We start from the raw sequence: 26,261 nt of genomic DNA, 5'->3' as shown, positions 1-26,261 counted from the left end.
TCCTGCCTGGAATGCAGATATGGAGGCTGAAGGCACAGTGGCCACTTGTCACAGTCATGCACCAAGGATGAAGACTAAGGATGGAGAAGCAGAAAGAGAGCTGAGGCCTGGGACACTGGATGCATGGGAAAGAAGGGTGTTTTTTTCAGCTTGGGGTAATCAGAGAAGGCGTCTCTGAGGGCCTGAGAATTGAACCGGGACCTAACTGATGAAAATGAGGCAATCCTGCCAAAATCTAGGGACTGAGCCTTGGTGGGCCTGATGGACAGAGAGAGGACAGCATGGCTGCAATAGAGAATGTGAGGCCCCAGAGGGAGGCAGATGTCTATGCTAAGGGTTCTGGGCTTTACACTGGTTACATGAGAATCCACTGAAGGTTTTAAGTGGTAGTGACACAATGTGATTTCAACTTGAGAACGATCTCTGTGCCTTCTCTGAGGAAGGGTGGAGTAGGAGTGGAGGAAAGGGTGAAGTGATCTTGGAGAGCCAGCAGTGAGCGGGCTTGAAGAGATCTTAGTTCTCTACACAGAAGTCGAACCTGGGTAGCCTGGATGAAAACCAGGAATCCTAGCTGCTAGTCCACCAGGGGCTAGAGGCTAGAAGCAAAGTTCCCCTGGTTCTTGTCCCCGTTTGAAAGCAAGAATGTTTCAAGGAGGCAAAAACTGTAAAACAGGCACAAAGTTTATTATTAGAGACACAGCACAAGTGGGAGAGCACACTAAGAAGCATTTATTTATCTAAGTCAGAAGCAAGGCAGAAATACACACCCAGAGAGAAAGGGTACAGGCGTCCTCTCTAAAGAGGAGGAGTGCAGTAAAGAGGTGATTTAAATCACTCATATAGGACAGTCCTTCCGGGTCTTTGTTTACCTTTGGCCAATTACCTTCTTTCTTTTTTCACACCTGACCTGTTCCCCAACATGCATGCACAATTTTTTGCTAAGATGGATTCCACTGCTGAGGCCTGTGGGTGCATGTCCACACTTATTATGGGGTGGTGCCCCCTCCCTTTTTGACCCCCAAGGAGGCTTCCTGTGCATGGGCAGACAGGGAAGTTTTCCTTGACCTTAGGAGTGGTCATCTTATCTCTTTACCTCAGCAGAGTTCAGCTCCGGCCACTAATTTTGTCCTTGGAGTGTCTAGGGGAAACAAGGCTTCAATTTTACTCCACTTGACAAACACCAGCTGTCCAGCCCAGGGGCCCATCTATCTCCTACCTCAAATGCAGAGACTAGTTATGAATCAGTTGCAGTAAGGAGTCTGCGTGGGAAACCCGAAGGCTTAGACTGGTGATGGGAAAGAGTGGAAAAATTCAGAAAACATTAGAGGTTGAGACAACAGTAGAACTTATGATGGAGTAACGTAAACTGAGACAGAGAGGAATCCAAATGAATTCTAGTAGCCTCAACACCTGGATGGGTGGGGTGAGATTAAATGAGATAGGGAATCCTGCAGGTCAAGTACATTTGAGGGTAAAAAATCCATGGTTCAGCTTGGGCCATGTTAACCTTGAGGTGCCTTTTAGATTTACAAGTGGAGAGGTTGGGTAAACACAGGAGTGCCTTTCTGAAGAAAGCCGATCATGTGACTGTACCACGGTGGCCAAATACCGTGAACTTGAGGGGCAGCCAAAATAAATCCATGATGTAGCCCAGCATTGAAGTTTGGCCGAATAAGAAATGTTGCAACAAGAGACTCAATCCAATTCTCTCTCTTTCAGAGTCTGAATCTACAACATGTAGAAAATGTAAGTAATTGATTGTAGGAGCAGCTACCTTACAAAGAGAAGCCGTAAGAAAAGCTATGAGGCAGCAGAAATCATGAAATTGAGAGAAGAGAGAATTGTTGTTTGGAGAAACAAATGGTAGGACAGAGCACTGGAGCACGGAGCAACAGATAACCCTGCCACCACAGCTGTCCTGCTCCCTGTACAACTTTCCTGTTCCTAAAAACCATTCCATTTTCCTCAAGGCCCCATTATGTGTGGTTCAAACCATTTCCTCAAATATTTCTTCTCCTTCTCTTTTCTTTCTGGTATTCCCTTTAGGTATGTCACACCTTTTATAGTCAACTCACAGTTTTTGGATGTTCTGTTCAATTTTTTCAGTCTTTTTTTCTCTTTGCTTATCAGTTTCGAATGTTTCTATCGACATATCCTCAAACTCATTTCTGTTACAGTGTTTTTCACCTCTAGCATTTCTTTTCCATTCTTTCTTAGCATTTCCATCTCTCCATTTACACTGACATCTGTTCTTGAATGTTTTCTACTTTTTCCAGTAGAGCCCTTAGCATATTAATCACAGTTGTTTTAAATTTGCCAGTCTGATAATTCCAACATCCCTGTCATATCTGAGTCTGGTTCTAATGCTTGCGCTGTGTCTTCAAACTGTATTTGCTGCCTTTCAGTATGCTTTGTAAAAAAAAACCCCAAAACAAACAAACAAAAAAAGCTGTGGAAATCTGGACATGATGTATTAGGTAAAAAGAACTCTGCTAAATAGACCTTTAGTGGTATGGTGTTGAGGTGTGGGGTGAGGGGAAGCATTGTTCTGTGGTTTTGTGAATTAGTCTCTTGTCTTTTAGAGAGCCTGCACTGCTGAGCTGTGAACTTCACAAATGTTTCTCAGTCCCCGCTTTGGTGGAATAGGATGGCTAGAGGGGCCTGGGGTTGGGCATGTCTCTTCCCCTAGGTTTGTTAGGCTCTGATGACACAGAGTTTAGGCTCTAGTAGAATAGTTTCTCTTGAGGGCAGGCCTTGTTAAGAACAGGTGTATTTCCAAATGGTTATTTCCCCTCTACCTCTGCAGGAAGCCTGGGGAAGGGGACTTTCTCTGACATTCTTTGTGAGGATCTGATAGGGCTTCTGCCCTACAACTGTGTCTCCAGTGTGGGGGGCGGTGGTTTGTCCTGTGACGTCGCTTTTCCAACGGCTCGGAAAAAGTAAGAGTTGTTGACTTCTCAGTTTGTTCAGCTCTCCACTTGCTGTTTAGGACGGAGTGCTGACTTCCAACGTCATTACGTGTCTGACCGGAAATTGGAACCCCTGGTTCAAACCATTTCTGCTGGTGCTTATTCCCCATCTATCTAGATAATAAACCAACCATGATCCAACATAACCTGAGCCCAACACACGCAGGACTATTCTCTTTTCTTCTCTTTGAAAGTCCTGTCCTTGTTACCTCGGAGATGCCATCCTTCCCCACTAAAGTGTTGTGCTTGAATCACTGAATGATGCAGCCGCTAAACCTCAGAGGGAGCTAACTAAAGCCGTGGAGCTTTCAGACAGAGTTTCATTAATTAGAATATTACCAAAATATTTTTTAAAATGCTATTAACAACCAAAATACCTTAGAAAACAGCTTTCATTAGTCACAATTACTGTACCTGCTATCTCTCTCTGGGATTTCCTTAATGGCGATTCTGACTTGGTTGCTCATATCTCGACCTGCATAAACTATCCCATAAGTGCCTTTTCCTAAAACGACTCTGTCACCATTTTCGTCATATTCGTAGTCATACTACAAAAGGAAAAAGGGGGAGAGAAGATTGAAAATTAGTTGCAGTCCACATTTTAAACATCAACTTTTTCCAAGAGCATTTTTCCTTATTTTATCAAATGGCTTTCACAAGGGAAAGAATAAGACAAAGTTCAAAGCAGCAGCTTCAAGAACCAAAAAACAGACTCAACATAGAGCATAGTGTGTTCATATTTTCACAGCTGTTATGAATAGAGGGGAGACTGTATTTAAATCTGTAAAGGTGCTTCTCCAAAAGCCCACTTGGAGTTTTTCTACCCACTGAATCCTGGTTTTCGTTGATTCTGGAGATGAGTTTGATTAGCATCAATGTCTATCAATAGCTATCACGTCTCATTAACCTTTCTTTTGTTTTTCAGCTTTTGGTACTATGAAAGTATTTCACACTCTGCCAGGGGAATAAAACCACCGAAAGGCTTTGCTTAAGAGGAAAATTTTGAGGTCCTACTGGTTGACAATAATAAAGTAAGGATTATTTGTACTTCAGCCCCGATTCCCAATTCCCCAAGATTAAAAAACATTTTAAAAATAAAAACGAAGGAAAATTTTCATTTTTGATGTAAAAAGGAAATATTTACAGCCCTAAACCCCAAAGCGTCAAGAATGTCAGTTGAATATGGAAAATGGATCAAATGAAAGGGGTATAGTGACATTTGGTAGGGAGGGACCTTCTCAGACCTGGAGGTGTCACCCAGAAAGGCACATCTTTTGTTGTGAACTTAAACTACAGGATTCAGGGTCATCAAATGATCAAGCCAAGTGTCTGTAGAAACCCAATGTAAAACTACAAACCAGCAGGGGAGACCATAAGCACAAGCTCCTTCTTTTGTCTACATTTTGCTAGAGTATAAAACTGGCAGCATATAGCTAGGTTCAACTCACCGAAGGGTTTGAGTTAGCCATTAAAAAAAACCTGATTTCTAACTTTCATAAACCTGCAAAGTTAACTTTAAAACAAAAAAATCATCCAAAAGAGGATAATGATCTGACAGTCACTAACAACATAGCCTTAAAATATACAGAGCTGACAAAATTACAGAGAAAAATAGACAAATATAAATCACAATAGGTTTTAATGGAACTCTTTTAGAAACCAATATATCTAGCAGACAAATTCAAAATAGAGACCCTAATGGCACAAATAACAAGTTTGGTATAACAAATACAGAGAGAACCCTGTATCCAGATATAAATTCCTTTTGTGCATATATGAAAGACATAAAATAATTAGTCACATATTAAGCCACAAAGAAAATTCAGACAAATTTCAAAGAATAGCTATCATAAAAACCATGATCTTTGACTATAAGATATTAAAAATAAGATAGCCAAAAACTATGTTTGAAAACTGACTATTACAGTTTAAAATTATCAAGGGATTAAAAAGTAAATGATCATGGGAATTACAAAATAGTTGAAAAGAATGACAAGGAGATGAAAAATTTCATGGCTTTAAAGAATTGCATTAGATATACACACTATGGAGAACAGTACGGAGCTTCCATAAAAACCTAAAAATAGAACTACCATACAACCCAGCAATCCCACTACTGGGCATATATGCTGAGAAAACCATAATTCAAAAACAGTCATGTACCACAATGTTCATTGCAGCCCTATTTACAATAGCCAGGACATGGAAGCAACCTAAGTGTCCATCGACAGATGAATGGATAAAGAAGATGTGGCATATATATACAATGGAATATTACTCAGCCATAAAAAGAAACAAAACTGAGTTATTTGTAGTGAGGTGGATGGACCTAGAGACTGTCAAACAGAGTGAAGTAAGTCAGAAAGAGAAAAACAAATACCGTATGCTAACACATATATATGGAATCTAAAAAAAAAAATGGTAATGAAGAACCTAGGGGCAGGACAGGAATAAAGACGTAGACATAGGGAATGCACTTGAGGACACGGGGAGGGGGAAGGGTAAGCTGGGACAAAGTGAGAGAGTGGCATGGACATATATACACTACCAAATCTAAAATAGACAGCTAATGGGAAGCAGCTGCATAGCACAGGGAGATCAGCTTCGTGCTTTGTGTCCACGTAGAGGGGTGGGATAGGGAGGGTGGGAGGGAGATGCAAGAGGGAGGAGATATGGGAACATATGTATAACTGATTCACTTTGTCATAAAGCAGAAACTAACACACCATTGTAAAGCAATTATACTCCAATAAAGATGTTAAAAAAAAAAGAATTGCATTAGAAAAGAAAGAAAAATTTTTAATGATCAAGTTAAGTGGTCAGTCAAGAAAATACAAAAAAGAAGAATATATTACTATCCAAAGACAGTAGAATAAGTTTCTGGTTTTGGCAGTACAGTAGGCTAGGTATGTGAAAATGTTGGGCTTCCCTGGTGGCGCAGTGGTTAAGAATCCGCCTGCCAATGCAGGGGACACGGGTTCGATCCCTGGTCCGGGAAGATCCCACATGCCATGGAGCAACTAAGTCTGTGCGCCACAACTACTGAGCCTGTGCTCTAGAGCCCACGAGCCACAACTACAGAGCCCGTATGCCACAACGACTGAAGTCCGTGCACCTAGAGCCTGTGCTCCACACCATAACGAAGAGTAGCCCCCACTCACCACAACTAGAGAAATCCTGTGCACAGCAATGAAGACCCAATGCAGCCAATAAATAAATAAAATTAAAAAACATTATCACTTAAAAAAAAAAAGAAAATGTTCCTGTCCAAAATACCTAGATAAAATAAAATACTTTTATTGCCTAGCCAGGCTTATAAAGACTAGAGATTAAGAGGAAAAGGAACACTAAAGGGATAATCACAAGAAATGATGTCCCTGCAGCCCAAGCGGTGGGGATGAGGGCAGGGCTTTCAGACTTATTAATCTAGGGCAGAAGTTGGCAAACACTTTCTGTAAACGGCCAGATATTGAATATTTTCAGATTTGTGAGCCAAACGATCTCTGTGGCATTGACTCAACTCTGCCACTGTAAATAGCCCATTCAAATGGGCATGGTTTTGTTCCAATAAGACTTTATTTACCAAGGGAAGTGGTGGGCTGGATTTGGTCTTTGGGCTCCAATTCACCAATTCCTTATCTGAGACTTTGGTCTTAATGGTCATTGGGGACAGAAAATGAAGCCTTGTGCCTATGCAAGGTGAAGAGCTGGAACACATAAAACCAGGGTCCTTGAGGACTATAACATGGTGAGATGGTAGATTAGAAAAAAGTCAGCCCACTGTACTGAGAAACAAAAAGAAAGCTTATCTTTCTTAGACTAAGCTCTGAGTTGACAAAAACAAGTCTCCTCTGAATACTTCCAACCATTGGCCGATCCTCATGCTGTCTGAAGTTCACATTTACACTTATAATTAATACCCGTAATTGGTCTTGAGCCTGGGAAATCCCTGGAGTGACAACAGAAACAAAGCAAAACATTTAAAAGGAAGACTCCCTTAATACAGGCTATGCAGGATTCTCCCTGATAATGCACCACTGAAATTGAGCTCACAATCCAAAATTTTAAAATATATAATGAAACAATTCACCATCAGTGAGTGCTGGCTGATTTGACAAATATCAATCCCTAAAATTTCACAAAATAAAAGAAATTGAAACTCTAAAATAAGTACATTTAACATAAAGATATAAAATAAGAAATCCAAAACATGAGAAAAGGATAAGACACTCTCAAAAAGGCCAGACAGATCTGAGACAGACTCAAACCTAACCTCCAGAAGTTGAGCCCTAAGTAGGAGAAATAAAAATAAATTCACACTCAGATATGATATAGGGAAACTACAAAATATGAAAGGCAAAGAGAAGATCATAAAAGAAAGCAGAGATAACAAGGACAAATTACCTACAAAGTAGGTAATCAGATTACTCGGTGAACTCTCTGAGGTATACACCCTCAACTTGAGAGACCACTGTCACAGAGGATGAGGAATATGGGGGCATACTGTTACCAGCTTGTTTATTTGTTTCCAATAGGCTTCCAGGCCTTGACAGAAGGCAATCAGGCTGTATGCTTTGAGGAAAGCTATGCCCACATGCTAGGACGGGGTGAGCACTGGTCTCCCTGTTGTAGACCCTTCTTTGGCAGAGGAAAGAGGCCAAGCTTTGGAAGACAGGTGTCTACTTGCCCGGTGGCAACACTGTCTGTACCCAATGTACAATAGAGAATACTCCTAGCTACCTAATATATGGTTGAAGGCTGTCTTAGACCAGAGGAGAAAACTAGATATGTTTACAGGATGAGAGAACAGGAAACAGGGATCATTTAGCAATTTCCCCACACTAAGATAAAACTCCAGCAAAGAGGCAGTAAGCAGAGTCCAAAAATTCCACTTGAAGGAGTCCAAGTCTCTACACCCAACTCCTGCGGCCCGGACTTCCGCCATGCTGTACCATGCATGCTGGAACTCTACCAGCCAGGACCCAGGCTGGCAGGAGGCAGGACAGGGACCATCACCAAAGTAGCTCATCTTCGCCAGTGTGTCTATCAAAGGGACGGAAACCTGTACACTGAACCTAGTACTACCACCACCTTACATTATTATAATGCACTATAATTAAAAGAAAAACAGCTTTCAATAACCTACCTCATTTGATGGTCATAATAAGCCTTTGTCATAGTAGGGAAGGTCTATGATTAGCTCCAATTTACAAATGATCAAAAGTATCTTCCACTGAAAGTATGTCAGAGCAGTGGTTTAAACCAGCTCATCAGGTTCCAAGTTTTCTGTTCCTTCTACTGCCAATGGTGAAGGAAAATCCTTTTACAGCATGAGAGCTGCATCTTAGTTCTTAGTTCTGGTTCCAAACACCAGTACTGTAAAGATGTTCCAGCACCTTGTCAATATCCAATGAACACCCATTCACTTATTCAAACATACAGTAGACATCTCTTGGCCATCTTAGACTCCATCCTTCCCTTTCCCTTACTCCCCACATCAAACTGATTGCCAAATGCCACCAGGTTAATCCTCACTGCTCTTGCCTCATTTCAGGCCTTCCTTGCTTCTGTACTAATTCTACAGACTCTTAATTGGCCTCCCCGTCTTCTCCTCTCTTGTTGCCCTGTTCCCTAATTCATTCTCCATTAAGTGGACAGTGAACTTTCCAAAGTTCAAAGTTCCAAAGTGAGCTTTCCATGTTCATACCACTGCCTCTGCTTTATCGGTTCCTCATTACTTTCTGGATCAAATCCAAACTCCTTAGCCTGGCATCAATGCCCTTCAGGACCTTATTTCTGCCTCTGTGTCTAACCTTCTATCTCATCAGTGTCCCCTCAGAATTCCCAGGGAGGTTCCACAGATCTTTGTGCCTTTACACATATGCGTATTCTACCTAGGTAATTCTGCCTTCAAAACAAGGTAGCTTTCTTGAACTGTCCACCTGACCCTCAAAAGCTGGATTAGATTCTGGTCTGATATGCTTCCAAGGCCTTCTGCCCTCACTCGCTCACACCTTTTTCACTCTTCTCTCACCCAAATCTGCATTCCAGTCTGTACTCTGAGCTCTTTGAGAACAGGATTTTAATTTCTCTGTCCCTAGTCTTAGCCATATCTGGCTTGTAGTAGAGGCTCAGTGATTATTGGCTTAATTAATCAATCAGGCTATAAAAAAAATTGATGAGACCCTTTTTAAAAACCAGGTGCCAAAACATTTAATGTTGCTATCCATTTATTTTTGATTGAAAGGAGCTTTGCCACAGGGATACTTACTTAACATAGAGAAGAATACATAAGCCTTGATGAAACTCCTCAAGTTTTAGTTTCCCTAAGGAATGTAAAGCATCAACAGACTATTCCTTTTTAAAAAAACAATATTAAGTATAGAAGTTGACTCCTGTTAAATGACGTGGTCATGGTAAAAATCAAAAGGGCTTTCAATAAAACTGAAAACCGTTCCAATGGGTAGTTGCCCCTTGGTTTCTCCATCTTTTTTAACCCCTTTTTCCTATTCTCACAATATAGAGATATAAATTGAAAAAGCAGGCTTGAGAAAACTGCCCTGATCTACAAGAAGAGAGAATTATCTATGTGACGGCAAGAAAAAGTAGAACAGAGCATTGGCCAAAAGCCAAGGGAAGGCAGGGTCTGTCAAATGACAAGTAGGTAGAAAGAGGAAGGTGGGGACAAGGCGAATTCAGTATTTAAAAAAATAAAAATAAAATTACACTGCTTATATAGCTCGCATTCTATTTCTACGACAAAGGGCTAGCAACTCAGGCTGTTGCTGAGGGAGACCACTGCATTCTGAGGCAGTGATGAGGACGCTTCTAGAATCAGCCCTCTCTTGTTGCCTGCCCACAACTGCCTAAACTGGCACTGGGAGGAGAATGAGCGTAGGAAGACAGTCCTGACAAGGCCAAACAATGAAGTGATGACTCACTTAGTCCTTGCACCGTCCAGGGATCCACAGTAAAACAGCCACCTTCTAAAAAGCCATGTACTTCCCCCAGCACTTAATCACCTTAGCTGAGTAGTCACCTCAAAAAGCCAAATGATAGCTTTGCTAATTTTCAGTCTATATCGCCTTAGTAATATGTAAATGCTGAAAACATTAATAACTACATTAATTCATTTCATAATTCATGAAAACATGAATGCTACTAATAGCATTAATAGAATAGGAAAAACGCTGCAGGTACAAATATCTAATGTCATAGCTCTCTCCTCCCTCAGATCTTTACTCAGACCTTCCCTTCTCAAGGAGCCTTCCCTGGCTTCCTTGTCTAAAATTATACACCCTGTTTCACTGTAACTTCCTAAATCCTTCCCTGCTTAATTTTTCTCCTTTATACTGATCATTATCAAATATAGCATGTATTTCACTTACTTATTATCAGTCTCCCACTATACTATAAGCTCAGTGAAGACAGGGATTTTCTGTATTTTGTTCTCTGCTGGATCCCCAGCACCTAGAGAGTGCCTTCCACAGGTGTCCAATAAACATTTGTTGAGTGAACTGATAGAATCCACTTGGACCCACTAATGTGGTACCAAGATTATTTTAAGCTGAAAACATCTGAATAAATAGCAGCTGCAGAAAAAGCCTTATCTAAACTTTTTTTGCTGACTTAAGCAAAGTCTCTCGAAAACACAGCTGCCATAATCCCCTCTCCAGGAGGTTTAGGACCACTTATACCTGGATAAGAAATTACTAAACCAAACCTTTTCAAAACTTTCAGTACCTTCCACTTGTTTCTCATTAGTTTCCCACCATGTTGCTTTCCCTTGAAGTCCTATTAAGAACTTTCCTTATTAAGACAAATAAACTCTGAACTCTAGTTGTTCAGGAATCACTTCTTTGCGTGTTCCCTCGTACAGAAATAAACTTTGTCTTTTCTTCTGTAATGTGTCTTTCGTCAGTTAATTTGCAGGCTCCCAATTACTGAACCTGAGGTGGTAGAGGAAAAAGTTTTTTTTTCTCACAACAGAATAAATGAATGAGTAACAAACTGATATGCTTATCATACAGCACCAGAAGTGATAGCTTTTCTCAGGCAGTGCAGTAACTGTGGATGTTCAACTTGAGATCTGTACAAAAACAGAAATAGGATGCCAAAGAAAAACAAACCAGTGTGCTACTGGATGACTCTGAATCGATTTAAATGAATTCTAAACCATCATTCACTGTTAATGTCTGTCTATGAGACAAATCAACAGAAGAAGAAACGGTAAGGTATTTCATCATCCGGCAGATGTTTGAGTGAAAGGAAAACATTCCTTTTATCTTGCTTGTCCCTAACCCATCCCACAAGGGGGCAACTTCCTCTCTATGCATCCTGGAAACTACATATAAACAGGTTCACAGGGCCAGCTGCTATGATTACCTGAGGCTTGTGTCAATCATATGCCCATTTTGATAAAACAGTGAGGTAAATATTACAAATGCATTAAAGAAAAAGGACGAGGAGGGGAAAAGGGAGGGAGAATATATGTATGTTTGGGAGAGGCATGAGGAGGAAGACAACATATTCTGTATTGAACACCAAAGTACCTCAGTAATTTATGGCTTTTTCAAGGAACTAAAAGAGAGAGAGTGAGAGAGAGAGAGAGAGAGAGAGAGAGAGAGAGAGAGATGAAGAGAATGGGTTGAGTGGCTTGATTATGGTATTCAGCTTGATTATGGACTTAACATTGATTAAACAATCTTCAAGCTCATTTCCTAGCATTTATTCTGCCCCCCTGCAATCCACATCCCCCTCCCCCCAGTTTGAGATATGGTTTAAACAGCTCTGGTTTTGTCACTCCCCAGCTTCAAACCCTTCTAAGCCTTCTGAATGAACTTCTGCTTGGATGCCCGACACCATGCAAGACTGTGGTGAAAAGGGAAAGAGAGCCACAGTCCAGCCTTGGGATGTAAACAGTCTGGTGCAGGCTACTGAATTACAAGGCAGTGAGAAGAGCTAGGGCAGAGGAGTGGGCAAAAATGCTGTAAGAGCAGAGAAAAGTGAGAAGGGGTGTTAAAAATGGTTCAAAAGTAAAAATGACCCTTGAACTGGATCTCAAAAAATTAGGAAGCAGTCACCAAGTAGGACAAAGCAGAAAAAGCATGTGGAGTTGGACACCTGCATGTCAAGCCCAGAGGCAGGAACAGCCTGGCTGTCTGAATAATGGAAGGGAGTTCGGCATTGCTGGACCGCAGAGTGCGAAGGAAAGCTAAGTTACAGCCAGGGAGGTAAGAATGTTCTATGGTGCGGAAATCTTCTACAAAGAGTAGCATCAAAGCTTTTTCATTTTAATTAAAAAAAATTTTAATACCATTTGCAGCGACATGGATGGACCTAGAGATCAGCATACTGAGTGAAGGAAGTCGGAGAGAGAAAGACAAATATCATATGATATCGCTTATATGTGGAACCTAGAAAAATGGTACAAATGAACTTATTTACAAAACAGAAATAGAGTCACAGATGTAGAAAACAAACGTATGGTTACCAGGGGGGAACGGGGCGGTGGGGGGAGGAGGGATAAATTGGGAGATTGGGATTGACATATACACACTAGTATATATAGAACAGATAACTAATAAGGGTCTATTGAATAGCATGGGGAACTCTATTCAGTACTCTGTAATGATCCATATGGGAATAGAATCTAAAAAAGAGTGGCTATATGTGTATGTATAACTGACTCACTTTACTGTACAGCAGAAACTAACACAACATTGTAAATTAACTGTACTCCAATTAAAAAATTAAGAAAAAAACAAAACAAAACTTTTTAATTAGGGGAGTCACCGGATTAAATCTGCCTGAGAGATCTCTCCAGTGATGGCAGGGACAGTGTATTGATGGCAGGAGAGATATCAGGCCGCGTGAGAGATGCTGAGGACCTGAGATGGGGGACTGATGGAATGGGGTGAAGGGACTGGAGAAAATGCTGGGGGTGAGGCTGGAGCAGAAGTTGCTCTGAGGTGTCTGGCTTGGGTAACAGTGTAGATGCCCTTGTTCTTAGTGAAGCTATGAAAGGCTGGGAGAACAAAAACAGGGACCACAGCTGATAAGTGTTAGAACTCTTGCAGTTAACTGTAATTCATTGTTCAGTGATTTCAATATAAATTTATTAATACATTAAACTATTTAAGATATGGGTTCATAACCCTTCCATTTCAAAAGACAGCCTTGAATCAAAAAACATGGCCTTGAATCAAAAGAAGTTGTTTCTCTTTCTGTTTAAAAACAGAAAAGTCCACTGAAAGTGGTATTGAGCTATATTTAAAAGACCTGGTACAGTTTATACTAACCTTGAAAATTATAAAAAAATGTGAGCTAGGAAAGGACATTTAAGATCTTCTTGTTCAACTCTCATGTAAGGAATGATATCATCTTAACCCAGCAGGAGTAAGGATTTTGTCCAAAGTTATAAAACGGGCTACTGGCAAAGTCAGAGCCAGAACCTGAGACCACTGACCCCAGCACAAGGATCTTACTAGAGCAGAGTCCAATATGATCAGTTGGAGGAGGGGTCTGACCATGACCCGAAGGAGGCTGAATCCCTTCCACAACTATAATGCTTCAAAGAAACCTTAGTTTCTTAAATCAAAAAGAAAAGTAAATCTTAACTTAGGCTTAGAATAAGAAGTTTTTCAAACACCAGGAAGTCTAAGGATTAGCTTCAAATTTGTGGTTTATGGAACCACATTAATAGTTAATGTTTGCCAAATGCTGATGCCACCCCAAGTGAAGTTAAAAACTTTTTAAAAGCATCTAATCTTTCCAACATTTTAATTTTGTTTTGGGCCAAGGTACCCAAAGGCTTCAGGAATAACTGGCACATGTATTGAAACAATTTTAATTCTATCTCAGATGAAGGTAAAGACCAGAAAATAATTATTCTGCATATAAATCTCCAAAGGAATCCTTCTTGTTTATACTATAAAGAATGGGAAGAGGAGGAATTATTTTTGCTATGTCATTGATGGGCTGAAGTTTGAGTTCAGTTTGTGGTAATGAAATTAAGGAATTCATTTTAATCAAATATTTAGAATACTGAAAAAATGATGTTAGTCGAGAATGTTGAAAATAGCTAAGAAATGTGATCAAGGGTATAATGGAGTTATCATAAGTTATGTAAAAATATAAGTTAAGGTTAGTTAATAACTCATATTGTATAGGTGTTCTGGCTACAAAGGGACATTGCGTGAGAGGGAGAGCCAAGATGGATTTCATCATCTTCACAGCCCAGCACATCACCGTATCCATTCATTAATGTTATGCTAACAGAACACCCAAGACTACAACATCAGCAATGTCACTAGTGGCAAAATGGCAAACTAATACTTAAATTCAATACTTAAAACAGGTACTCTTGAATTCACTGTATAGACTATACAGTCCACTGGGAATACTGCAGAAGTCATTCTATGTCATAGACTTTAAATTATTCTGATAGAATGCAAAGGACAGAAGTAGACGAGTGTTTTTCTGACATTAAAAGGATAATGGGACTTCCCTGGTGGCGCAGTGGTTAAGTCTCTGTGCTCCCAGAGCAGGGGGCCCGGGTTCGATCCCTGGTCAGGGAACTAGATCCCACATGCATGCCGTAACTGACAGTTCATATGCCACAACTAAGGAGCCCGCAAGCCGTAACTAAGACCTGACACAACCAAATAAAAATAAATATTTTTATTTTTTTAAGGAATAGTATACCTGTGCTTTCTTGAGAAGTATGAGTTAGGAGCACTTTGATGAATCGGAGAGCACTATGGTATGAGATGGTTTTTGTAAGGTCAGCAGACCTACTAAAACCCTCTGGATATTCCTAGGAAGAAACCTGAGCACTTTCCTCCATCTTTGGCTGGTGAGTGTTCTCAGTGTTTGCAGAACTGTCTGATCAAGAAGGGTGTCTTACAAAATCCACCCCATTTAGTACCACTGCACACAGATCAGGAGATCTTGACCCTGGATCTTCTTGACAGCTCTCTGAAAAGTGATCTACCTACCCCTTTTACATTATAGGAGACTGAGTCTTAGGAAAATCAGCTGGCCAGATTCACCACAAATTCTAAGGCAATTAAAGCCATGTTATGCAATGCATAGGGTTAAATGAGTTTCTAAAGCAGAGTCTCTCAACTGTTGATTCAATCAATTATGAAGACCAAGCTTGTCTAACATGGCTACCATAGCCTGTCTGTGCTATGTGTATTTTTGGTAAGATGGATTTAGTTTTTCAAAGAAGGGTATGAAATAAAGGATAGCTATCACTGTTATTGCTTTTGTAAACCCAGCAATTTATGATATTGTAAAGTAACTTCATGGATTTTCAAATCTATCCACTTGCTAATTTATTACTAATGGAACTGTTTCATTTTCATTTTCTTTGTTAACTTTTACCCTGGCAGTTGCTATGTATCAAGTGATTCTAAATTTAACCCAAATAAAAACAGAGATAATGAGGTACAGTCAAAAAAGCACTGTTGTAGAAATCAAGAGATCTAGTTCCTACCCACAATCACTTAAATAAGAAAATGTAACAGTGCAAAATATAAAGCATAACAAATAAGAAGTATTGTCTATTACTTCTGCAGACAGCAAGCTAGTGCGTGGGGAAGATTTCTTTTTTCCAAATTAGGTCTATCATCTTTTTGTAACTTAAATGAAAGAGGCTTAGGCTTAGCCAGGAATATCAAAAGCTACACAACTGCTAGAGAAGTATAGAACTTAACTACAGGCAGAATTAACAATTGGTTATTATATTTAAATTCCCCTCGACTGTTACCCTACTACTTCAACGCTTACCTAAAACTTCTAGCCTACGAGATGACATTATCCAAGTGACCTAATACACTAGGTATACCAGTCAGGTTGGTGTTCTAGTTTCTTCAATTTCAGTTTAACATTAGAAATGTAATTTTCAATATTGCTTGGATTCAGAATTCGGTCCCAAGTCATACACTGGGAAAGGCTTGGAGAAAACAGAGGCCCACTACCATGCCTGGAGAAGTGTCAACCTTCAGACACTGAAGATGCTCAAGTGCGAGAGTCAGCTCTCTTGAAAGTCCCCAGCACTGTCCTCACTGTGGTGGAAGGCTGTGCTATACACAGCAGAAAGACATGATGGAGAAAATGGACACAGTCGAAAAATTGGTGTCTGCAGTGTACTCTATCTAGGAGGCACAAGGAAAAGCACTACGGTCAGAGAAACAGCACTTGGGTGATTGTTATCACCTCCTCTCTTTTTTTTTGGGGGGGGGGTACGTGGGCCTCTCACCACTGTGGCCTCTCCCGCCGCGGAGCACAGGCTCCAGATGCGCAGGCTCAGCGGCCATGGCTCACGGGCCCAGCCGCTCCGCGGCACGTGGGATCCTCCCGGACCGGGGCACGAACCCGTGTCCCCTGCATCGGCAGGCGGACTCTCAACCACTGCGCCACCAGGGAAGCCCTCACCTCCTCTCTTTATTCTGTTAATCTTCCATTGTTTCAGGTTCTCTGCATAAGCATAAGAATGAGGACCGCAAACGGTTCTATCACTCAGAATTTTCACTGAATTTTGCTTGTCTGAATTGCAACATAACTCAGAGGAGAATAAAAAATGTTTAAGGGCACTGTGACTCTTGCATCGAGGGTTATCAACACCCTCAAAGATAAAGCATAGTTACTCACATCAGAGTAAGATACAAAAAACTCGGTATTCCTGACTAAGAGTTCTCCAATTTTTGCTTTTTAGCCCTTTTTAACCAAAGGAATTCTAGAAGCTGCTTTTAAACATTAAGGGAAAGCTTACTGACTCTGGCTGAGCTCTCTACCCTTCGTCACTACTCACGAAGCGCGCGCGCGCACACACACACACACACACACACACCCCTTTCCCTCAGTAAAGCTTTAAATAGTTAATTCTAAAAAATTAGCCACAGAGAAATTTAGTAAAATGAACTCAGAAACCAAAGTCATTACCTCCAGGGAGTCACCTTCACAATCTCCTTCCTCTGTATTTCTCCCCTTCTCTTCGGTAATGGTGTTCACCATTTCAAAAAACCTGCAATGAAAATTGGTATGTGGTCACTCGTAATACATAAGATATTACATATAAGCAAGCACGTTTCAAAGTGACTTCAGAGCAAAACAAATGGGACCTAGAAGAGTCAGGCAATAAACAAAATATCAGCATCAGTGCGAAAAATAGGAGTTTTCATATTTTTGGTAGGATTTGCCGGAAATTTCTGACCTAATGCCTCACTTCAAGTAATAGTAACAAGATATGGTATAGAATTAGAACAGTAAGGCTAGACAAGGTCACAGAAATGTTAAGAATGTGGACTTGAATATCATACCAAGGTTGCTAGTATTTGCATGATTTGGGGCAAGTTTCTCCACCTCTCTGAGCCTCGTTCTTTAATTATAAATGGGGAATATGAGTACCTATCTTACAGGTTGTGAAGATGACTTGAGGTAATACTTGTAAAGTGCTCAGCACAAGGCACTCATTAAATATTAGCTATTATTGTTTTGCTGCTGTTAATATTACTATTTCTAATGGGACATAACAAAAATACCCAGATTCTGGAATAGTGTCTCTAAATTCTGAGCTGACTCTGTGACACAGTGTTGGCCACTACATTTGATCTCAGTTACTGAATCTTCTGCCTGAGCACCTCAGTGTCATACATGTGGGGTCCCATATGTACAGTCTGCAAAATACTGATGGAAACAGGAACGGCTAGCTTGTATGTTTGTGACAGAAGCCACCTTTCTGTTGGTGACAAACATTTTCTTCAGGAACTATTCTTGTAAAGTTCCTTTTTTTTTTTTCTTCCTAGAGGTCATTTCAAGAGCTCCCCCCCCCAAAATTATGGTAAGAAACAGATCTTCCCTCTGCAACGCGAGCTGTGTCTATCCATTCAGAAGGGATGCTAATGGTTTCTAGCCCAGAGGTGGAGCAAGGGAGGCACTGTGAACAGGGGCTGATGATCTCACAGGCAGGTGATGCTGTGCACTGCCAGCCCAAGGGAAGAGCAGGTTACTGTGTGACAAGAAGAGTTTCCCTATCACAACTCAGAACCTTTATGCTATCTCTGTACCTATGAGATAATAGAAAATAAATATTGGTCTCTGCCCCCAGGTTCTGGCACAGAACTCCTAAAACCCTTGTAAGTGACAAGCACTACTACGAGCATCTCTTGTGTTCTAATATTTGTCTAAGACCCCATCTCTAAAATAGGGCTCCTAAAACCTTCGTAAATTCCTAAGTGATACAGAACCAGGAGCATCTTTTATTCTAATGAAGCGACTCTGGGTGGACTCCTGGATGGGGCTGGTCAAGACCAAGCCACGATTAGAAGCTTGGAATTTTCAGCTTCACTCCCCCACCTTCCTCCAGAGAGGGGAGAGGGGCTGGAAATGGAGTTAATAATTGTTCACGCTTACATGAGGAAGCCTCCATAAAATCCCAATAGTAGGGGGTTCAGAGAGCTTCTGGGTTGGTGGACATACCCATATAGGGAGGGTGATGCACCCCAACTCCACAGGGACAGAAGCTGCTGCACTGGGGACCCTCCCAGACCTCACCTTAGACATCGCTTCATCTGGCTGTTCATCTGTCTCTTGTCCTTTAATAAACTGGTACATGTAAGTAAGTGTTTCCCTGAGTTCTGTGAGCCTCTCTAGCAAATTAATCGAACCCAAGAAGGGGTTCGCTGGAACCTCTGATCTATAGCTGGTATATCTAAAGCACAGGTGATAATCTGGGCTTGTGACTGGTATCTGAAGTCAGGGGAAGAGATGGTCTTATGGGAATGAGCCTTTAACCTGTGTGATCTCACTCTATCTCCAGGTAGACTGAGTTCAATTGTAGGTGTCACAGAGAATTGCTTGTTGTGGGGTAAAACCTCCACACATCTGGGGACCAGAAATGTCAGAAATAAAGTGTTTTGTGTGAGGAATAAAGGAGACACGAAGGAAAGAAACACAGTAGGGAAGAACTGGGTTTTTTTCCTACACAGGAAGGAAAAAACCTTTTCTTATACAGTACCTCTTATTATCCATCCATCCATCCAACAAATACTCATCAAGTTTCCACTAGGATAAAAAACTGTTCTGGCCTTTGGGAATATGACAATGAACAAAATAGACAAAGTCCATTATGGAGTTGGAAGCCTCTCTATGGAGTCTGCGTGTGATGCCTAGTTCCTCACTCTTCCTTTCTCTGTATATACATTCTTTGGAGGTTAAAGACAAGAAAAGAAAATCCCAAACCTGATCAGAATGATGGTATGCTCCGATGAAGATTACATATCCTGATGAGTCACAGACAAAAGCAAGTTCAACCAAAAGGAAGAACATGAAAGACCTAAACAAATTCTAGGTTTAAAGATAGACTTTAAGATTTGGGGTAAAGATTTCCCTCAGCTACTCACACAAAAATTTTCAACACCAGCTTTTCTAAATAGAATATAACACTTCTAGTGGGGTGGGAGTACAGTGTAATTTTTAGATGCTTGGATTCTGGAGTAACATGTGCCCGGTTCAAATCCCGGGTTTTATGCTTTTTGGTTATATATGATTATAGACTAGTTAAACTCTCCAAGACTCTACTTTTTTTTTTTTTAACTCTTTTCAACAAAAATATTAATATTACCTACCTAATAAATTTTATTTGAAGATTAAAATAGATATGAGGTCTGAGGTCAGTACTCCATAAATCTTAGCTATAATTATCACTGAAACAAATGAAGAGCCTTGATAATTCAAGTGTAAGTAGAAAAGTCGACCATACATGTGCTAGGAATTCTTTCTTATTTCCAAGTCATTTTACTACACATTTTACAATAATAAAGATAAAACTTTAGCTAAGAATCTTAAATTAAACATACATATTTTTGGTACCAAGATAAAAATGATTGACTGTATATTGTAGCTAGCATATCAATCATTTATAATGGGGTCAAACAGTGATTATTTGAAAGAACAACCTCAGCAAAATCTTAAGTCCAAGCTGGCTTTTACCTGCACATGGGTGTCTAAATTGTCACACACTTCTATAGGTCCCCACAATTAGTCACTGTGTTCTAAGGGACCAGGAAGTACTTAGTTATTAGCCCAAGACAAATATACCCAGGGAGGTTAACCCAAATATACAATGCAGTCCATGGATTTTTGGATTATCTTTTATGGGTGTAGATTACAACACTAGCTCTTAGCTCAAGTTGTTCCTCCACCTAAAAATCCAATATAACTCGTCGAGGGTCGGGCTCAGGCACTTTCTAGAGCCCACCAGTTGATTCTAATATGAACCAGAGTTAGGAGCCACTGCTGCAGACGATGGTGAGATTATTCGAAAGAATTCAAGAATGAAAATTTTGGTAATCACATAATACACGAGCACTTTAAAAATGAGTCATAATACTTGGCAACTAACTGGTAAATTTGGTTAATGTTTTGTCTAAGGAAAAATAAATTACGACTAAGAAAAAGGTTCATTTATTAAAGAAAGTTCCCCAAATTCTCAGTTAAACATGCCACATAATTATATCAGTGCAAATGAAATATTTATATAAGTAGATGGCCATGAATTTTTTACAGGAGCTACATGTTCATTCATTAATTAAAAATAATGATCAGGTAAGAACAGTCTTTTTCACACATAAACAGTGACTAATACGTACTTTTTACAATGAAGTTCTGTACAGAAATAGATTTGGAAATCATCAGAATTGTGAAGCACATAAAGAAAACAGCAGCGTTCTTCAAATTTAGAAATACTGAAACAAACAAAGAATTATTCACAGTAATCTCAATACTTCCATGTACTGTAATGAAAAATAAATACTTTTTATATTCAGTCCCATTTATACCAAAATGTTATAAAATGTTATAAATAGCACTTTAAAAAGTGACATTCCCTGTACCACAACACTAAAATTATTTAATATTCTGAGCATTGTCCTCCTGCTTGTATCTGCAGATAATGTTGCTCTGGGGTGTTGTAGGCACACAAGCCATGTGTCCTACAACTTAGCATAGGGAAGGGGTCTTGCCTGCTGTAGCACTGAACTGTGTGCTTGAAAGAAAAGCGTAAATATCAACTGGCTTACTGACCTTGGTGATTCTGGTTCCGTAAGATGTGTCGAACAATAAAATGCTTCCGAAGCTAGGAAGGCAATGTGTGGAGGCAGGTAAAGCACCTCATTATTGTAGAGATTATAAAGGAGTGAAGAAATATGAAACAGCACTTGGTTTGGACTCAGCAAGTCCTTTACTTTACAGAAATTGAAACAATTTTGAGTTTACCAGTCAGGCCACGCTCTTTTTTTTTTTTTTTTTGCGGTACGCGGGCCTCTCACTGTTGTGGCCTCTCCCGTTGCGGAGCACAGGCTCCGGATGCGCAGGCTCAGCGGCCATGGCTCACGGGCCCAGCCGCTCCGCGGCATGTGGGATCTTCCCGGACCAGGACACGAACCCGTGTCCCCTGCATCGGCAGGCGGACTCTCAACCACTGCGCCACCAGGGAAGCCCCCTGACCATGCTCTTTTATGCCAAGGGTTGGCAACTATTTTCTGTAACAGGTCAGAGAGTAAATATATCAAGCTTTGTAGGCCACACTACTCAGTTTTGCTGTTGGAGCAGCCTTAGGCAATACATAAATGAATGAACATGGCTGAGTTCCAATAAAACTTTATTTACAAAAACAGGCAGCGGGCCGTATTTGGCCTGTGGGCTATAGTTCTCCAATCCCTATTTAATGCCTCTGCATCTGCTGTTCCTTCCATTTGGAATGCACATCATTTTTGACTTTTTAAAGAAATTCTATTTACCATTTAAGGCCCACCTTAGACCTTACCCTCTCGCCCTTCACTACTCCTACCTGAAACAGAAAGACTTCCTCTTGCCCCTCTGGTCTTTGAACATATGTCTGTTAATCTCACACTGTACTATCATTAGTTGTTAAATGTGTGCTGCTCTGCTGGGCTGTGAGTGCTTCAAGAGCAGAGTTCATGTCTTAGTCATTTGTGTATCCTTGGCAGAACAGGACTCAACATTTGACAGACAGCTGGTGCTCAATAAATGCCCATTGACCGAGCTGAACAAGTCCTAAGCTGATGCAAGACAAACTGCTGACAGCTGCATTTTCTTCTATAGTCTGTCTTCTATTTATAGAGGAGGAAGTCAAGAAAAGTTAGCTCTCTTTGAAGTCACACACTGGAACTCAAGTTTCTCAACATATAAACCAACAGTAGCTGCATATAATCATTCCATGCTGATAAAGTGAAATTAATGTTTACCATACTTTCCTAGATGGATGGCTTAAAAAGGCAGCAATAAGTAATGAGTGTCTTGCTAATGACTGGTCTTAAAAATTAAATATTAAGAGAGTAATGCTTTATTTGAGAAGGCATGGATTGGAAAGATATATATTGAGTCAGTCTGGCCTGTTTCTGTTCACATCATTCATGAGGTAACAGGTGTTTTTACCAGGCAAACTCCAATTATAAGTGACCCAGACGACTCTGCCAGTTCATATGCTCCAACAAAACCAACTACTATTATGCCAAAAGCAACAGAGTATTGTATAACTGGCGCACAGAAATCTGATTCTTCTCATTTCTGTTTATATGGGGCACACAGTAGTAAACACAACTAATTTGGTTTGAAATATGCAAGAGTTGGTGTCTCATAAACTTCTGTAGAACAAGTATGTAAACATTTAACCAGTGGCTCTTGATTCTGAAATAAATCTCATTTCTAAACCCCAGGAATTGGCATTATGATGGCAATGTCAGAACTGAAGGGAGCCACTGTAACCTCAAGAACACTTCCTTAACGGTGACCTCAGGAAAAGTCGTAGAAAAATGAATTCCCATAATCTCACCATATTAATATTAGCTACAGGACACAATCTGGCAGATGGTATGTATGTCTTCAATACATCTAAGGAGAGATTAGTTCCTGGGATACCAAAAGACCAGAAAAACCATCCTCTAACATAAACCCAGCTAGAGAGGACCCCACACAGCTCACTTTTATCCTCACCTTGACTCTGGTCCACAGTTCACATTTATCTCTCTGTCACCACATTTTAAGTAGGTGACAAGTGCAAGTGCAGAGTCAGTTCAAACAGTGAAGGTTTTGTTGCAAATTTTTTGTAATGGAGATAAAGAGTCTGAAGAAGGCTGAGCATTTTCATCAACAGAAGGATTCTTGAAGTTCTTTGCCTTTTTAAATCATGACTACAGGTCCTATCCAAGACATTCACACTCTAGAAAAACGTCTTCTAAGTAAACGAAATGCACCAAGGAAACTTACCTCACTCCCCTGACAGAAGCAGCACTAAAATTCCACTCATGTATACCTTTCTAGAACACAGGGGAAGAGCAACAACAACAAAGTTTGAGTCATCCAAATGAAAATAACATAACAGTAATTTTGTTTTATTACTTTAAAAAAATATACACAGAGTCATTTTTCCTAGTGCATAATTCTCCACGGACGAACTATCTGGATGGAAACTGCAGTTCACTCTCAAGACACAAGGGTGATATTTACTCTACTTAATAATTTCTGTACTTCAGTAAAACAGCTTCCAAGAGAACCTAGGAGAATTAGTCTTATTAAATTCTAAAACTTGATTTTTAGCAGATTAACATAATAACTGCATAGCCTGAAATTTTCAAGTAAAAAACCCAGTGATCAAGGTCATTCAATTATAGTTGAGCGATATTTCTTTTCTGAGAAAGAAAAACATTAATTTGAATAAAATCTCTTCAAGGTTTAAAGATAATTACTTCTGAATTGTCTTTAGTTACATTTTCTAACTAAAATGGTGGTTCTATTTCTTTAGAAAATAGTTCAGCAAGTACGTATGTGTGCCTCAAGGCACAGGGATATTAGCTCGGGGCTTTGGGACAGCCTGGAGGGGTGGGATGGGGAGAGTGGGAGGGAGGGAGACGCAAGAGGGAAGACACATGGGAGCATATGTATATGTATAGCTGATTCACTTTGTTATAAAACAGAAACTAACACACTATTGTAAAGCAATTATACCCCAATAAAGATGTTAAAAAAAAAAAAAAAAAGTACGTATGTGTGTAGACACATGTATACGGTGGCCATCGTTGCTACAATGTGTTGTTACCTAATTTATGCAAAAGTCAATATGCTAATAATGTTTAAACATAAGACATTTAATTATCATATGATAAACATGGATGATTTACAGGGCCAAGATGAAAAAAAATGTGGGAATTTATTTCTTGAGTTTATTACTAAATCTGAGTTAAAACTAGTATTAAATTCATACTTAAATTTTTCTAAATTAAATAAATGACAAGCTAGATGGCATCCCCTATAAAAATATTTGTGACAATATACTGAATAGAATTAATAACAGATATTTTTATGGAAATAAAGGAGTTGATACATGTATGGTAGTTAATTCTGTATTGTATTGTTTTGTAGTTAATTCTGATTGCAGTTCAAATACTGTATTGTAGTCAATTCTGATTGCAGTTCAATTCTGTAAATGTAAAACAACCAGGGAAACAAGCTCTTATCCACCCACTTAAAATACTGCCAGAGGCTGAGGTCTTGGCTGGGCTAGTGAAATGGGTAATGAAGCCCATGGCTCTGAGATGGCCCAGAACTCTCCTTTTGGCCAAAGCAACTCAAAAAGCCATAATTTATATCCATAGCACCTAGTTCTTTGCTAGGACCATGCAACTTAAAAATAGATCCTCTCAAATCCGAAGTAGATTTACTAAAAAACTACTTTCAATGCACATCAGTCAGGTCATGGGGATGTGACCTGAATTAACACAGAGCAAATGCTGCTGTGCACGAGGCCCAGAGAGGGCAGAGACCACAGAAAGGTACTCATGGAATGCGGCTTTCTTAACAGGAGTACAGAGGGACTTAAATTAAAATAGCAGCCTGCAGCTTCAGCTGGCAATTTGGAAAGTCGCTTCTAAATCCTGTCGGCCTCAGGTGACCTTCTAAAAATATGTGACCCAAGAGCTGCAGCTGTTACCTGCACACTCCTTGCACACAATGCCACCTTATCCTCAGAGCCTGCAACTGAGCTGCTTTCTAAGGCCATCCCCAGGATCAGGAGGTGGCGGGTGAGTGCGGAGCGGGCAGGGCAGTGTATAAACCTGCGAAGGAACACAGCAACTGACAAACACCTGCAAGACAGACCTGGTAAAATCTATCCTCCATCAGCCCTCTTCTGGGAACAGCCGGGGAGAGATTTCCCAGATTGACTGGGCTGGTTTTGTAGGAAAGAAGTAGAGCATTTTCAGAATTTTAGATTCCTGGAAAGTTGTTGAGTGCTGCCAGGAAACGTTCCATTTCAGTGGTGCAAAGCCCAGGGCCTGAGATGGAGTGATCTGGGAGGAGGAGTCCTCTCTCCCCACCTCCCTTGCCTCTCACCACAGAGAGGCGCTGGTGAGCTATAAAAGCCAACAGGTAAGGTAAAAGTCTTCTGGGTCCGTGTGGGAATCAGGGGAAAAGGGCGGAGCAGAGGCAGAACTGGAGTGATAATTAACCCCAACAAGCCCCAAACCAACACTCAACCTAATCCAGTCAGCACAAGCACCAATTTCTTGAGACCGGTTAGCCTCAGATCCTATGCCCCAGCCAGGGCAAGAATGAAGACAAGGAGTTAATACTGAGCTAAGATGACAGGAATTCCTGTGGCAGACACTGCTGGCTCCCCAGGCGACAGCCATTCCCATCCTTCTTTGCTAAGAAAAAATGAATTTTGTTCAGGTTCAGGTGGCAAGGTTTAGGGACAGTGAAATTGATTCCCTAAATTGGCCATGGTAAGCCCATTTCCCTTGCTGGTGATTGCCTTAGGCATGGACATGTGATGTAACTTTTGGTCCAGGGGAAAGGCCCTAACCTTCTTTGGATGCTGTCCACATGAAGTGATGCTTGGAGTTGCTATTTAAGACCACAAGAGAAAAAACAAGAGCACATAGAGAAGCCAACCAGAATTCTGACACTGTTAAGCCGCTGAAATTACCCCCAGAATGATCCACCTCAGAAGTTCTTGTAATATGGGACAATGTTTCCTTATTACTTAAGCCACTTTTAGTTGGGAATTTTGTGGTTAAAAACTTCCTTGATGGATGAGAGCACCATATCATCAAAATCTAGAATCTGGGATTAATATATTCCCCTAAGAAATTTCCTGGGTCTTCTCTGAGTCGCCACTGGTTGGAGCTGGAGTGAGGGAGGGGAGTCAACACTAAGTCCTCCACTGGGACCCTGCTACCTTGGCCTGACAAGCCACCAGATAGGCCA

At 40.5% G+C, this 26,261-nt stretch overlaps 1 protein-coding gene across 1 annotated transcript in view; it reads right to left on the bottom strand.

Moving 5' to 3' along the window:
* Positions 1–26,261, bottom strand: part of MAP3K5 (mitogen-activated protein kinase kinase kinase 5) — a 216,462-nt gene that overhangs the window by 46,427 nt on the left and 143,774 nt on the right. The window contains exons 12-15 of the mRNA XM_065889145.1: positions 23,265–23,314; positions 20,627–20,722; positions 16,920–17,001; positions 3,384–3,517 (exon numbers count right to left, since the gene is read on the bottom strand). Coding sequence (XP_065745217.1) covers positions 3,384–3,517; positions 16,920–17,001; positions 20,627–20,722; positions 23,265–23,314 — 362 coding nt within the window. The remainder of the gene's footprint in view (positions 1–3,383; positions 3,518–16,919; positions 17,002–20,626; positions 20,723–23,264; positions 23,315–26,261) is intronic.

The sequence above is a fragment of the Phocoena phocoena genome, chromosome 12 (assembly GCF_963924675.1).
Source record: "Phocoena phocoena chromosome 12, mPhoPho1.1, whole genome shotgun sequence".
In the NCBI taxonomy this organism is placed as follows: domain Eukaryota; kingdom Metazoa; phylum Chordata; class Mammalia; order Artiodactyla; family Phocoenidae; genus Phocoena; species Phocoena phocoena.
This window is presented reverse-complemented; position numbering and strand designations above follow the sequence as displayed.